Genomic DNA, 15,100 nt, shown 5'->3' with positions numbered 1-15,100 from the left:
CAAATGCAAACTCAAAAAATGCAAAACTCTATAGTGCCAAAAACTGCAATGCCAGTTTTTCCGATTTTGCCATTTTTTTTCTATTAGCACAATAAAATCTCAATGACGCCGTCACAGTCACTTAACCTATACATTTTAATATCATTTCTTTTCTTCCGTCATCTTGAGTTGCGATTATTTTATGCTCTCTCATAAAAAGACCCTTCGAAATTGCCTCAAACATTTACTGTTAGTATAGTGTTTCAAATAGGCAGATACAATTAGTTGCATCCATTAGTCAAATTACTCAAAAACGGGATAAACATGTAGCCCCCACAGGACATTAGGTGGCCGAGCAGCTCTCTTAGAACCTTACTAGTTTTTAATTCTATCGCATTACCGAAACTGTTTTGAGAAGACGTTTTCAGGGTGTGGACCGCGGTTTTATTCTTCTGACCCCCCCCCCCCTTGACCGCGGTTTTTATTCTTCTGACCCCCCCCCCCCCCCCCCCCCCCCAGTCAACCTTCGTCCACCCTTCTCCATGCTGGCAACTTGCACCACCCTTTCGTTCAGCTCTTCGCTACCCTACCACCTCCCCCCCCCATCACCTGCCCCCCTCACTCGCTTGTCGGTTTTTTAGAGCAATTCGTTCGACGTTAGTTGTTGGAGGAACATATGGAAAAACACAAAAAATTCAAGTATTTTTCAAAAAAAAACTGGTGTACGACCGAAAAGATAACAAAAAACTCAGTAGAAAACAAAATGATGCATTAGATTGATGTGATATGCTGATATTAAGAAAGCGAGCGAAGACGAACAGCAAAATCAAACAACAACAACAAAAATTGATTACATCAAAAAATTTATGTCCATTTTAAAAACAAAACTTAATAACATAGTCAAAATAGCGTCAGATAAAACTGAAAATAAACAAAATAACTTGTAATTCACCAGCCAAAAATGGTTATTCACCAGTTCATAATAATACAACTAGACAACTATTAACCAGTTACCACTTAGACAAGCTAACTATTCACCAGTTGCAAATAGACAATAAACTAACAATCAATTAAAACTTGCCAGAAAATGCTTTAGAAGCAGTACTTTGGCCCCCAAAATATGTTCGATTGCACCATCGTCGAACACCGATGATGTATTTTGATAATGTATTATGTAATAATAAAATAAGCAACAATTAGACAAAAAAATGCAAAATTATTTAATACTTGTTTTTTTCCAAAAAAATTTATTTCCAAAGACATAAAAGCCATTAATTACAAAATGAAAAATTTGAATAGGTTCATCCATTCTTCCAAAGGAAGCCCTTGAGACCTGCAATTACCCAGAATATGTCTTACGTCTACAAAAAGAACGTCAAATATGACAAAATCAAAAATTTATTAACTTTTTTTTTGTGAAAAACCCGTGTGGAAGCCAGTAAAGTCACAACGAAGTCTCTTGAAACATTAGATTTTTTGACACCAATCCCTTTTGACACCTTCCATTGAAATGTATAATGTGACCTCTCAATAATGAAACTAGGTAACAATTAGACGAAAAAGAAAAAAATGCAAAATTATGTAATACTTGTTTTTTTCGAAAAAAATTATTTCCAAAGAAATGAAAGCCATTTATTACAAAATGAAAAAATTGAATAGGTTTGTTTATTCTTACAAAAGAAGCCCTGGAGACCTGCAACTATCCAGAACAAGTCTTACGTCTACAAAAAGAACGTCAAATATGACAAAATAAGCAACAATTAGACAAAAAAATGCAAAATTATTTAATACTTATTTTTTTCCAAAAAAATTTATTTCCAAAGACATAAAAGCCATTAATTACAAAATGAAAAATTTGAATAGGTTCATCCATTCTTCCAAAGGAAGCCCTTGAGACCTGCAATTACCCAGAATATGTCTTACGTCTACAAAAAGAACGTCAAATATGACAAAATCAAAAATTTATTAACATTTTTTTGTGAAAAACCCGTGTGGAAGCCAGTAAAGTCACAACGAAGTCTCTTGAAACATTAGATTTTTTGACACCAATCCCTTTTGACACCTTCCATTGAAATGTATAATGTGACCTCTCAATAATGAAACTAGGTAACAATTAGACGAAAAAGAAAAAAAATGCAAAATTATGTAATACTTGTTTTTTTCGAAAAAATTTTTTTCCAAAGACATGAAAGCCATTTATTACAAAATGAAAAAATTGAATAGGTTTGTTTATTCTTACAAAAGAAGCCCTGGAGACCTGCAACTATCCAGAACAAGTCTTACGTCTACAAAAAGAACGTCAAATATGACAAAAATCAAAAACTAATTAACTTTTTTTTGTGAAAAACCAGTGTAAAAGCCAGTCAAGTGATAACGAATTCTTTAAAAACATTAGATTTTCTGACATCAATCCCTTTTGACACCTTCCTTGGAATGAAATAATGTCATCTTTAACCTTTAATTAATAAGACCAGGTAACAAACAGACAATAAAAAGAGCAAAATTGCGAAGTTGAAATGTTTTTTTTTCAATTTGGTAAAGAAATGTTTTCAAAGTCATGAAAGCCGTTATCTATCGTCTAATATCAGGACATCGGCTCATCTACTTGTCCAGGAAAAGCCAATGAAACCGGGTCATTGTACAGGAAATTTAATACAACTAAAAGACCAAGTAAAAACGACAGTCAAAGACAAAATTAAAAAATTCAATTAATTTCTTCGAGGAAGTGCTGTCTAAGAAGTAAAGAACGACAATCTTTATCTTTAAGGATTCAAATATTATCAATTATGCGTTATTGTGAACTTGAAAAATGTGATATATGTACTGACAATAGCATGATAACTTGACAAAACTAGAAAACATGAAAAATGGGCAAATACCTAAAAATTTAAAAAAAAATGTGAAATCTGGTAGTATCAAAGCCAGAACATCATAACTTAAGGCGTAAAACCGCAAAAAAGACTAAATTTTGATTCAGCAGAAGGAAGGAGCACTCTTTGGTTGTTGACACTAATCCACAAGTTGACCAAATTAAGAGAAAAATGGAGGCAAAGTTCATTAAGCAATTTTTTATTTAAAAATCAAACATTTTAAAAGTAAAAACGTCTATCAACTTTCAAGCAACCAACTAGAAAATTTAATTTTGAGCTAACTAGGAAGTCAATAGGACCTATCACTACTGAGCTTTGATTCGAAATGTTCTTTTATTTAATTAATATAAAAAAGATCGAATTTTTTTTATAAAAAAACGACCGACGACAATCCGAATAATTTTTGGATTGCAACAGTCCACGATTGGTACAGAACTAGTCCTCCTAATGCTGATTGTCCATTAGCAACATTTAATTTTTGGAATGTCTTTGATATAGATATTTTGTTATTTAAAAAATCAAAAATAAATGCTGCGTTTTTGATAATCAACGAATAAAGTTAGCAAAAAACGGCAATGTTTTATTTACAGAGCACTCGCTACGGAAATTGAAGTTCAATTAGCTCCCTTTTCAGTCTACAAAGATTGTGCTAGTGGTGTTTGGGTGTGCACTTCCTGCAAATTTAATCAGAGTGTTTTAAAGAAACTTATTTCGTGCTGTTTTTGATGAAAAAGTCTGAATTTTGTGAAATATTTAGCCGGAATTTGTGACAAAAAAAATCAATGAAAATAGCCGACAAAATATTTGTCTTTAAACGTAAAATCAGCAACATTTTCTTGAAAAAATTTATTAAAGTTTATGAGTCAAAAATTCCGAAAAACGGTGAATGAAATCAACGGAATTCACTCTATTTTCTCGAAAGTTTAAACCTCGATATCTCCCTGTCAAAAACGAAAATCAAGAAAATCTTTTTAATTCCATATTCTGCACTGGACAAGCTTTCCAATGATACCAGTCTCAACTCTCTTCGATGAATATATCGATCGGTCAAAATTGACTGAACAAAAAAACCCATTTGAGTATATAGTTCCCCCCCACCCCTCAAGAGGGGTCGGAACAATGAGTTATGTTGAGCAGTAGTAAACGAGGCAACAAGCATGCGACGAGGCGTCAATGATTTGAGTTTCGGAGCCGGAGGTCTAACGTTGAAAAATCTAAGCGTTTTTCTAGATAGCGTTGCATTGAAAGTGTTGAAGGTTTGGAATTGAGTAAGAGTAACGCTCCCAGTTTGAGGTCCCAGACGGAAGCAAGTATGTCCAGACCGAAGATGAACGCACGAGGGGGGCGTCGTGCGTTCAAAATTACATAGTCTGGAAACATCAAAAGACGCACGAAAGTCTGAACATGAACGCACGAAAGACTGGTGAACGCACGAAAGTCTGGACATGAACGCACGAAAGTCTGGTGAACGCACGAAAGTCTGGACATAAACGCACGAAAGTCTGGCGAACGCACGAAAGTCTGGACATAGGCAACTTCCGTCTGGGACGGTCTGGACATACTTGCTTCCGTCTGGCACCTCAGCCTGGGTAAGCTTCAGCGTTGATCTTTTACAATTAAGCGTTTATCTCGCGAATTAATTCACGCTTCTTAGAGTTGACTTTACATAATTATGCGTTTTTATGTATCAAAAATGTGGTGAATTTTCCTGACTTTTCAGCGCTTGTGATCATCGATCGCACAAATTCTTAAAACATCATCCGTCCATATATTCTGAACAGATCCCTTTCCAGAGTCCGAATAGCTAGATCGAAAGATCTTTCAATAGAAAATTGACGAAGTCTGTTGCTGTTATGTTACCAGACCATTCGTCCAGGGGATTCGGACGAGGCTATTGCATCAATGGATGTGGGCTTTCAGCCACGAGCGTGACTGAGTTTGAAGGATGTGAAAACAACTGCACTCTTCGCTACTCTGTACTCAAAGGTACACTAATTTGAAAACATCAAAAATGAATTTGAGTTCCTGTCTTGCCAGACTGAATTAAGGCAACATTCCTGAAAACAAGCCCCCAACCCTCTATAACCCCTCTCTATCCTGTTTTTTGGTGCTATTACAGCGTTCCCATGGTCTTTTTGTCATCAGAATGTCATTTCTTGGATGGAATCATATATGGTCTTTGACATGGTATCTAAGAAGGGTCATCCCGGGAATGAATCACGTAATAAAGTTTTGCGGTCATTCGAAATTTTTGTTAAAAGTACGATCACATCTATGGATTATTAGTAGAACACTAGTGAAAGTTTTAGTATAGTGGAATTTCAATGAAACACTAGTGGGATTAGTAGTATAGTGTAAGTGTAGTGTAAATATAGTGCACCGCTAGTGGACACTATTGGGACCCCAACCCGGGTGACGAAACTGGTCAAAAGGGCCAAAAACGGTCAAAACCCCAATTAAGACCACACCGGCAAAAAATAATAGCTGGCAAAATCCCGACTTGACCACACTGACCAAAAACGATCAAAAACAATCAAACTCCCGAATTGATAACACCAGTAAGAAATTGAGCAAAAACGGGACAACTTCGAGTTTGACTACACTGGTCAAAAACAGTCAACGGATGTTAAAACTTTTATCGTAATTTTAGGAAGTGACTGTTCTTGAGCGTTTTTCCAGGAAATTAACCTCTCTGAACGTTATTTTAAGCAAACGAACGTTTTTGATTTTTAATAGCCGCCCTCATCTTCTCAGCCGGCTATTATAGCGCTCCTATTTTTACAATTCAAAGAATTTGAATTGTATTGGAGCGCTGTTTTTTTTAAGATGTGTTCACACATTTTTCAATGACTTTGATCTTTCAAAACGGGATAAACAGGTAAAGCCCAGCGAGCATTAAGTTTCATTAGAGGCCCAAAGTGGGCTTTAGTTGTCCTTCAAGTGATAATAGTGGTGCAGCTGCTGGGATGGCTTTAATTTAAGGTTAAAAGGTCACTTTTAGGAGTTTTTGGGCTCAAAATGGTGCAATTTTTCTTGTTTTTGTGATTTTTTTTGAGATTCTTTGTTTGATTAGTCTTAGGTTGAAGTTTTTAAAAGTTGATTAAGGTCCTTTGCGAAACAAAATTGCTTGTTATGACCATTTTATGAGCTATAAGTTTTGGTACTACAAACCGAAACTCGCGAAAGGATACTAATTTTTGCAATTTTTTTCAGGTTTTTTGAAAATGTTTGTCGTTTTTTGAGTTTTTTTAGCTCTTGGTGCCAAGAAACCTCCTCTAGAGTTTTATAAAGGGTTTGATGATAGATTACTGCATAATTTCTAGTGGTAATGGAATGGTTTTCAACTTTTTGCCATCATGAAATTTAGCATTTTTTGACAAAACTTGCAATTTTTTCATATTTTTTTGACATTTATTGTCATTATTCAAGTTGATTGAGTCCCAAGGGCCAGAAAACCTCATTAGCGGTTGGATGATAAGTTACTGAAAAAGTTTTAGTTGCCATGGAATAGGTTTCAACTTTTGAATATCACAAATTTTAGCAATTTTTTTGACAAAATTCGCATGTTTTTCAGGTTTTTGAAAATTTTCGTCATTTTTTTCAGTTTTTCCAGCTTTAAGGACCAAGCAATCTCCTTTGATGATTGTTAATAGAACACTTCATAGTTTCTAGGAACAATTGAATGGTTTTTAGCATTTTAGCATCTCAAATTTAATTATTTTTTCATAAAATCTGCAATTTTTTTAAAGTTTCCTAAAGTTTTTGTCAGTTCTTGATATTCGTCCATTCTCAAGTGCGATAAAACCTATTCCACGTTCTGATAAAAAACTACTGCATGGTTTTTAGTTTCAATGGATTTGTTTTCAACAATTTAACCTTTCGACTTTTGGAAGATTTTTGATAAAATTTGCCATTTTTTTCAAGTTTTTTTCGAAACATTTTTATTTTATTTATTTTTTCTTGTCTCAGTAGACAGGTAACCTCATACAGTGTTTGATAGTATGTTATTAAATAGTTATTAAAAGCTAGGGGGCAACTGAATGGCTTTCAACATTTTAGTAGAACGAATTTCTATTTTTTGGAATTCGAAATTTTCTCTAAAAGTTATAGCCAATGAATTTTTTAAAGCTTGGAATTGGGTTACTGGATAGCCTCTAGAGAAAAAGAAATGATTTTGAAGATATTTATATCACAATCTTCAGCAAGATAATTTTCTGATTTTCTGATTTTCTGATAATTTGCAATTGATGTCTTTTTTTCTTAAATTTTTTGGTCATTTTCGAGTTAATCATCGATCTTCAAGGGCCAAAGAATATTTTTCAGGTCTTGCAGATATACTACTGGACCAATTTCAGAAACAAAAATTGATTTTGAACATATTTTTGAAATAGGTTATTTTAAAGGGAAAAAAATTGCCTTAGTTTTGAAAGTTTCGAGTTTTAGCAATGAGTATATTTTGTTTAGTTTTGATTCTTTTAATTTCTCAATTTTTTGAGATGATTTTGTTTGTGTTCTGGCTGGAAATGTTCAATTGATCTGCTGGTCAGGTAGAGTACGTCTGAGTTTTTCTTTCAATTCTTTGAATTGTATTTCAGGACTTGTCCTGCTATGTTTTTTTACTTCGTCGAACAAAAAAATGTTTCGCTTTAACTCATTTTTCCGCTTTTTCAACATTTTGCGTGAAATGGTTTTGACTTCTCTAGGCTAGTTTCTCTCTCCTCTCATTCTGCTAAAAGTGATTTTGAACATCAGTTGCTCAGCAAAGCAATTCAAAATGAACAGAGTCAGTATAAAAATTGAAGTCAGAAATAGAAAGGGATAAACCCATAAAGCCCAATTTACATGCCCTCCATTTGAACTTCGTTCCTATAGGTCTTAGTTACCATCTCTTATGCTTATTGGTTTTGATAGTAGCCCCTGTAGCCTCTCTCTAAGAAACAGAAGCATGTTCAACTACGAAATGCCATCAAGATAAATCGGACTTAAAAAATGTTTTTGTACAAATTTTTTTTTCAAAATCTATTCTTTCAATCCAATCATGCTTATTGGAATCAACGGCGGCTATTTTCCGGCAATCTGCCGGGTATGTTTTTGTTTTCGATTCTAGTTCTTCAATTTTCTTTCCGATAGAAAGTTACAAAAAATAAAACGTTTTCTAGGAGTAACATTATGCAGTTTACACGTTCCTATTGACAATATGTTTGATATCAATTGTTTCGAAATTATTTCCAAATTTGTTCTGATATAAATCTGTAGTTATCAAGCAAATCTGTTGCCTGGTGTTAGCATATAAAATAAAGTTTCTTTTAAACTTAATTAAAGGTTATTTGCACGTATCATTTCGTTGCAGGTAAAATTTAAGGTTCTGCTACTTGCAATTTTCCTTGCCTTGTTAACTTTGCTTTGATTCTCGTCCAAGAAAGCGCAACTGGGACGTTTGATGGCTGTAAACAGTCAAACAAAAAAGTTTGATTGATCAGTTCAACAAACAAGAAAAAAAACAACAATGAACTCCCTCAATTTTTCACCCGAATTTAAAATTTATCATTAATAGCAGATTAATCTCCCATTTCTATAGTAATATCAAATTAAATATTTTAATATCAAACTAAATTCAAATTTAATATCTATCATTAAGTGCATAAAAACGTCACTTTATTTCTCAAGATATCGGTCAAAAATTACAGAAAATTCACTCATTTCCATTCCAATTTAAATAATTATCAATAATTGCAGAAATATATCTCATTCTCTCGATATTTATGTCCTGCTAAACACATGATTAAAAATCCTGATAAGCACATGTTTCGAGTCCCTAATAGACGAAAGGCGATTAAAAGTCTAGTTATGGTCTCATAGGGAAGTTAACTATCAAAAAAAATCAAATTATTTTTTTAGAGCTTTTTTTGTGAAATTTTTAATATGTTTTCTGTTTTCTTAAGTCACCTAGAGACTAGTCACTTCTCATATCGAGGTTCCGTTAATAACAAATCTGCTTTACAGTCTAATGAAGCCCAATGAACAAAAAATTTGTTTCCAGGGAATCCCTCGTGTATTTTTTTGGCTTCGACTCATAGTTTTCGTAATTTCAAATGAATTTTTGATTTCCTTTTTGAGGTTTTACTAAATTTTTGGAGTCCTATTGCATCGACTCTTTGACTATAAGTGCAATAAGTTTCGTAAGGAGCAATAATTGAACCTATCTAGAGCTTTGAGTGGACTGCTAACAGCTGTCAAGTCTTTAAAAATGATTTTTCGATAATTTTTTTTAATATTAACCGATCCTAAACTTCTTTTCGTGAACTGTAAGTCAGTCTCAGTAATGAAAGGACCCCCTTCTTTTCTACTGCAACCAAAATTAATCTGGTTAGTGGCTCTATTTTCTAACTATTCGTTATATGACTCCAAGATTTCAAAATTAAAAAAAAGTTTCGATATTTCCTTATTATTGGTCCCTCTTGAAATTATATTACATTATCTAGATACAGATATCTCCCAGTGGCTTAGAGAAAATGTTCAATGGATCATTGTTAACGTTTTCAGAGGAAAGCTTATGGTTTAAATGGCTTCGACACTTTCTTCTCGCACTTTTCTATTGAAATTTTGGTTTTTGTCCGTATTTGTTGTTGCTTCCATAGTCATAAGACTTATTGTGATGTCTTATTGATTACATATGCACGGTAAATATTTTTGTCCTCCAATTGACGCATAATTGAGCGTATTTATTAATTTTAGTTCAAAGCTATTGAATTTAATGTCTGTTAAGACTTTCGTTTTTTTATGATTTTTCGGGAAATTTTTTTAACATTAACCAGTCCTAAACTTATATTCGTGAACAACAAGTCAGACTCAGGAATGACCAAAACCCCTTATTTTCTAAGTCAACTAAAAATAATCTATTTAGCGGTTTTATCTGCTAACTATTGGTGTTATGACTTCGATGCACGAAATTTTATTTTTTTTTTAGTTTTAAGATATTTTTTCTCATAATTTTGGTTCTTTTTGGAATTTCAACACAGTATCCTATTTCTGATTGTTGCATTGGCTTAGAGAGGACCTTAGATGGATCATACATAAAAGTTTCAGAGAAAAGTTTATGCTTTGAACGGCTTCGACACTTTCTTCTCGCACTTTTCTACATAATTTTTAGATTTTGCCTGTTTTTGTTGGTTTTCATAGTCAATTTCTTATTGTAAAGTCCTTCTGATGACTTATGAATGAAAAATATCGTTTTTGTCTCCTCATGACTTAACATAGCGTCATTATTAGATTCCGTTGAAAACTATTGATTTTAATTGCGTTGATATTACGGGTTTTCTCAAAAACTTCGTGGTTTTACTGTTTTGTTCATGTCTGTTGATTTATTGGAGTCAAAAAACAAGTATCCCAATGCTGTTAAAAAACTATTTGAAAGTAGAAAAGTTTTTACTGAAAATTCATTTCTTAAAGCTTAGAGATTTTTCTCGCTCAATTTTTTTTTAATTTGCTCTCTTGCCTGTGTTTTTTATTCTTTAGGTAGCCGTAAAGTGTTGACCATTCTCATCAGCTTGTAATTAAAGATCGCATAAATTATGTTACCCGAAGCAGTTAGTTTATAGCGAATAGTTTTGAAGATTATGATATTATAAGTACTTAAAATTTTAAAGGACTTGTCTTTTTTTTCAGTTTTTGTGGTTCTTTTCGTCAACTTGTGACTTTTTCTCATCATTGAGAGGTCCCATACAATTCCTTGTTTTCTTAAAAGTTAACATGTTTACTGATATTCTGAAATAAAGGATGCTTTGTTTGTTGGACAAAATGCTTTTTGATAAAAAAATTATGTGAGTCGTGTATTTGTGTTCCTTTAGCATAATCGCGTAATAACAGATCCAAATGATTTTCAAATATGACCCAATTGAACTTATTTGTTCATTCAGTATAATTTTATCTGAGTTAGTAAAATTAGAAATTGGAATAAAAGTGCATAATTTTCAGACAATAGCTAATGATTTCAATGGCACCAATAGTTTGTGTTTTCGGAATGTTTGTAAACTGCTGATCGTAATTTTTTTAGTGTTTCTGCTTCTTTAGTCCATTCTAGTGGCTTAGTCTAAACAAAGTCAGGTCCGATTAGTTTCATTATGACTTTTTAGTAAATTTATCAAGAGTTATTTCGTTAAAAGCTATTGTTTTTTAAGACGTTTGAAATTATTTGGTTTATAAAAATGTTCATTGATTTTTGATTATCGCCTCATTATTTGGTCTGTTTGTCGACTTGTTACCTAGTCTTAATAAGGAAAAATACTATTTGCAGCGTAGTTAGGAAAAATTAAATTTGTGTAGTTAGCGTTTTGTCTGATTGTAATTTGACGTTGATACTAGGTGCTTTTAATTTTAGATATTGAGTTTTTGCCGTGCAATTTGTTTTTCCTTTTTGTTGTTGTTGTTTTTTCTCGTAGTCTTTTTAATGGCAGATCTCGTTGTAATGAGGCATGGCAATACTTAAATCAATTATTAGTTTGGTTGTGTAACAATTTTTTTAAACTCAAACATCTATTTTTGTTTATCTCATTGTCAAAATTTTAAGTCAAAAGAGAGTTAAGTCAAAAATGTAGATGAGCGCGGGTCGGAACATCATGTGCGAACGCACATTAACGAGCCGCCTTGTTTCTTTTAAAAGAGAACTCAGCTCCTTTTAAAATTGAGCTTTGCTCCCAGTCCTTGAAAACGCAATATGGACTCTCAAATTAGGCGAAATCTAATTACGGCAATTTTTGCGGACTGGGCTTCCACAAAGTTCTTTGAGGCGGAAAGTAGATTTCATTTTACAAACTTCGAGTTTAAAAATGAAGAGCACTAACTGAAATTTCCATTTAGGGTACCGCCTTTTCAGCGTTGACGTTTTTATTCGTTTCACACGTACTAAGATTCGTATTAAGATAGGAAAAACGAAATGTGGTTACAAAAGTGAGTAAATTTAGTCGGAAAATTTGGTACTGGTAGAAGTCTGTAATGAGATTAAAAAGTCAGCTTATTACTCAGCAGGTCTGTTTTGATACCTCCTTTGTCGGATGATTTTGGGTTCTTGAGAAAACCTTAGGCTAGAGCCCCCTGAATTTAAGTTCCCCGCTTGTCATTCGGGAGCAATTTTTCCAACGTTAGTCGGTTTATATATCTTTTATTTGTTTCTATTTTAAAACGTCACCCTAGGTTGACCATCCAAATTTGTGCGGTTTTTTTATAAGACAGCGGTAAAAGCATTGATGATCTTGTGAGCAAACTATTGTTCTAACCATTGTTGGTGCTGTTGATACTAGTCAGAATTTTGTGATCTGTATAATCAGACAACTAGGAGTCTTCTGATTCTGATCAGATTTTTGTCTATACTACTCTGCAACCTTATTTTTCTCAGACAAATGGTTTCCTAAAATTATTAACATGTATCCAATCCAAGGTTTCTGATGCAATAATTTTAATGCTCTTTTATTTAATAAAAAGTAGAAAACTAAGGAGAAAAAAGCACTTTAAATGCCATCAGAAAATTCCAACTCGCAATAGACTAAAATACGGCTATTAACTGGTTTATTCAGTCAACAGAATTGAATTGAACTAATTGATAATGTGAAGATACAATATTTTCGTAAATTAAAGCGTAACTTATCAAAAACAAAGGGAATGAGACGCATGTGACGGCATGATCGAGTTAAATGTAGCAATATCAGACGTAGTTATGTTGTTGTAATCGAAAAACTCTCTCATCTATGCCTATTTTTAGAAACGACTTAACTCTTCAAAAATGTTTTTTAAATGTATTGAAATAACAACAAAATATCATTTTAATTTTCCCAATGTTTTGTGGAATCAACACTTTATTTGACAACAATTTAGAAGTAGCGGATAGTGAGAACATGTGTATAGTCAGTCCCATAAATTTGCAACACTATCGAACGTTTCGAAGGTCAAAGTTCAAATTTAAAACATGCAGAGATCAGCAATTTGTTGTTCATTTGTATGCCGGGAAACTTACGAACGTTCGCTTGCGTTGCATTTTTATGGGACTTACTATCGAGTAATGTTTTAGCCGATGGAGGACCCCTGACTGATTTCTATGACAGCTATGTGGACTATGTGCCTAAACTTATAGTTGCACAGTCACATGGACGCAAATGAACGGAAGACATCCGAAAACAAGCGAGATATGAGTGGCATCGATGAGTGTCTACGGGTGTTTCTGAAATGGTGGAAAGAGACAAAAGTGGCGACTTTAATTTGTATCAAATTGCCTGATGATTTGAAAATTGATCAAATTACAATATAAAATTACTGTATAAAGATTTTAATATTTCAAAATTTCACTCGCAGATTTTTTGGGTACCATTTTTTTTTCAATTGTCATAACTGTTAGATTGCGACGAAGTATGCAGTTGCTTTACATAAACAAAAGTAGGTTATAAGCACTGAAAAATAGTTTTATATCTTTTTTGCTACGATGCGTAAACAAAAAGCGAAAATTCGAAGAAAAAAGGCGGCGTTTCATATATAGCCCCCATTTTATTTTCATAATCCCATTTAATGTCTAACCCCGTTTCATAAATAACCCCATTACATATAACCCCAAGTTTTTATTAAAACGGGAGTTTTATATAAAACGCCGACTTTTTTTCTTCGAGTTTTCCCTTTTTGTTTACGCATCGTAGCAAAAAAGATATAAAACTATTTTGTAGTGCTTGGAGCCCTTTTTTACTTATGTAAAACTACTGCATACTTCATTGCAATCAAAATACGAGGAGCTGCTTAAGAAATTAGAAGGAAACCAGGAAAAGAAAAAAAGGATAATGGGGGGTGTTTGTTAAATTATTCTAATATTTTAATTCTGACAGAATTATTAATATATTATTTTGAAAAAATTATTTCGGATTATGCAAAATTGCTTAAACAAAACAAACGGAAAATCTCGTAAAATTTTAACTAAAAAACGAATAGCAAAAAGACACGAAAAAACAATTTTTGCACTTTGCGAAAAACAAAACATTGCACACGGTCTTTCCCTTCTATTTGCTGCTATTTCAAATTTTTGTAGTACATGATATTCCCAATGTAACTGAAAACTACTGCAAAGCCTGGAAACAATATTATAAAAATATTTTAGCTTGTAAGTGTACTCTTGTGTTTTTATTTGCCCGAAACAGAATTCCGTTGAGCATTGTGATACTCTTGATGAACAAGAAATCTATAGAAAATAATATTTCTGGAGAAAAATTGGAACCACAAAACGAAATTACGTTTGTTCATTTGTTTGCTGCTTTCCCTGTCTTATTGGAAAAATTTTGTGTTCAAATTAGGAGTTCTATTTTGTAATTTATTTTCTTCGAAAATGGCTGTATTTGAACTTTAAAAATTTTTGTTCAATTTCCAAATCTGATCACAGAAAATTCTTGAAAAAAGCAGCTAAATTCGTCGATTCCTGTGTTAAAGATAACGTTGACAAAATATTGGACGGTTAAGAACCGAACGACAGAAAAACTATATTGTTGAGGAAAAACAACAACTGAACTTCTAGTCTGTTAATTGTAGTTTTAAAAAAAAATGTGAAGCACGCACCTGTCACTAGTATATTTTTGCTTTTATTAAGAAAATAATACCACAAATTAGAAGGTGTTTTGGAAAAGTGGACATTCATGAGTTGTTGTATAAGTTTTTAGGGCGTTTAATTTGACATTAAAATTGCTCAAATGTTTTTAAGGGTCTTTCAAAATCATAATAAATGAAAAATAATCACTTGAAGAAAGAACGAAAAAAATTGCTTGCAAGCATTCTGACTTGAGACTTACTTTGATGCTTGCAGCTTCCCGTTGTTCCCATTTTGAGTAGCGGTCCAATTGGTCTCATGTCCAATTTAAGGGAATTTCTATGACTTTATCCATTGTTTTGAATTCAAATAGTAAAATAGTAAGTCTTCTATAGTTTTTCAGTTCTAACTGTAAATTAAAGCATAATTATGTTATGTATACTTTTGTTGTTCCAACCCTCAACGTTGTTTGGCGGTTTTGAAATTTATAAATTAATAGTACCCTCAACTCTTCTTCTTGAAGTCAGTTTTGCCGATTGATATCCTTGAAACTCTTGAGCAACCAATCTTTTTACAGACAAAAAAATGTTTCAATTCAAAAAACTAAAATCCGATCTTTTGCGCTAATGTGAAGTCTTCGAAGCTTCAACTCAATCTCAGCAAAGCAGCAGCTTTGCTAATTCATAGCTCCAAAATACTCCAA

At 32.9% G+C, this 15,100-nt stretch overlaps 1 protein-coding gene across 1 annotated transcript in view; it reads left to right on the top strand.

Annotated features, from left to right (window-relative positions):
- Window positions 1-13,178, top strand: part of LOC142341125 (uncharacterized) — a 22,793-nt gene extending 9,615 nt beyond the window's left edge. Inside the window, exons 4-5 of the mRNA XM_075392015.1 lie at window positions 4,713-4,835; window positions 12,910-13,178. Of these exons, the coding sequence (XP_075248130.1) occupies window positions 4,713-4,835; window positions 12,910-12,998 (212 nt within the window). The 3' untranslated portion in view covers window positions 12,999-13,178. The remainder of the gene's footprint in view (window positions 1-4,712; window positions 4,836-12,909) is intronic.
- Window positions 13,179-15,100: the final 1,922 nt, after the last annotated feature.

Source organism: Convolutriloba macropyga, chromosome 6 (assembly GCF_964194025.1).
Source record: "Convolutriloba macropyga chromosome 6, txConMacr16.3, whole genome shotgun sequence".
NCBI lineage: Eukaryota > Metazoa > Xenacoelomorpha > Acoela > Convolutidae > Convolutriloba > Convolutriloba macropyga.
This window is presented reverse-complemented; position numbering and strand designations above follow the sequence as displayed.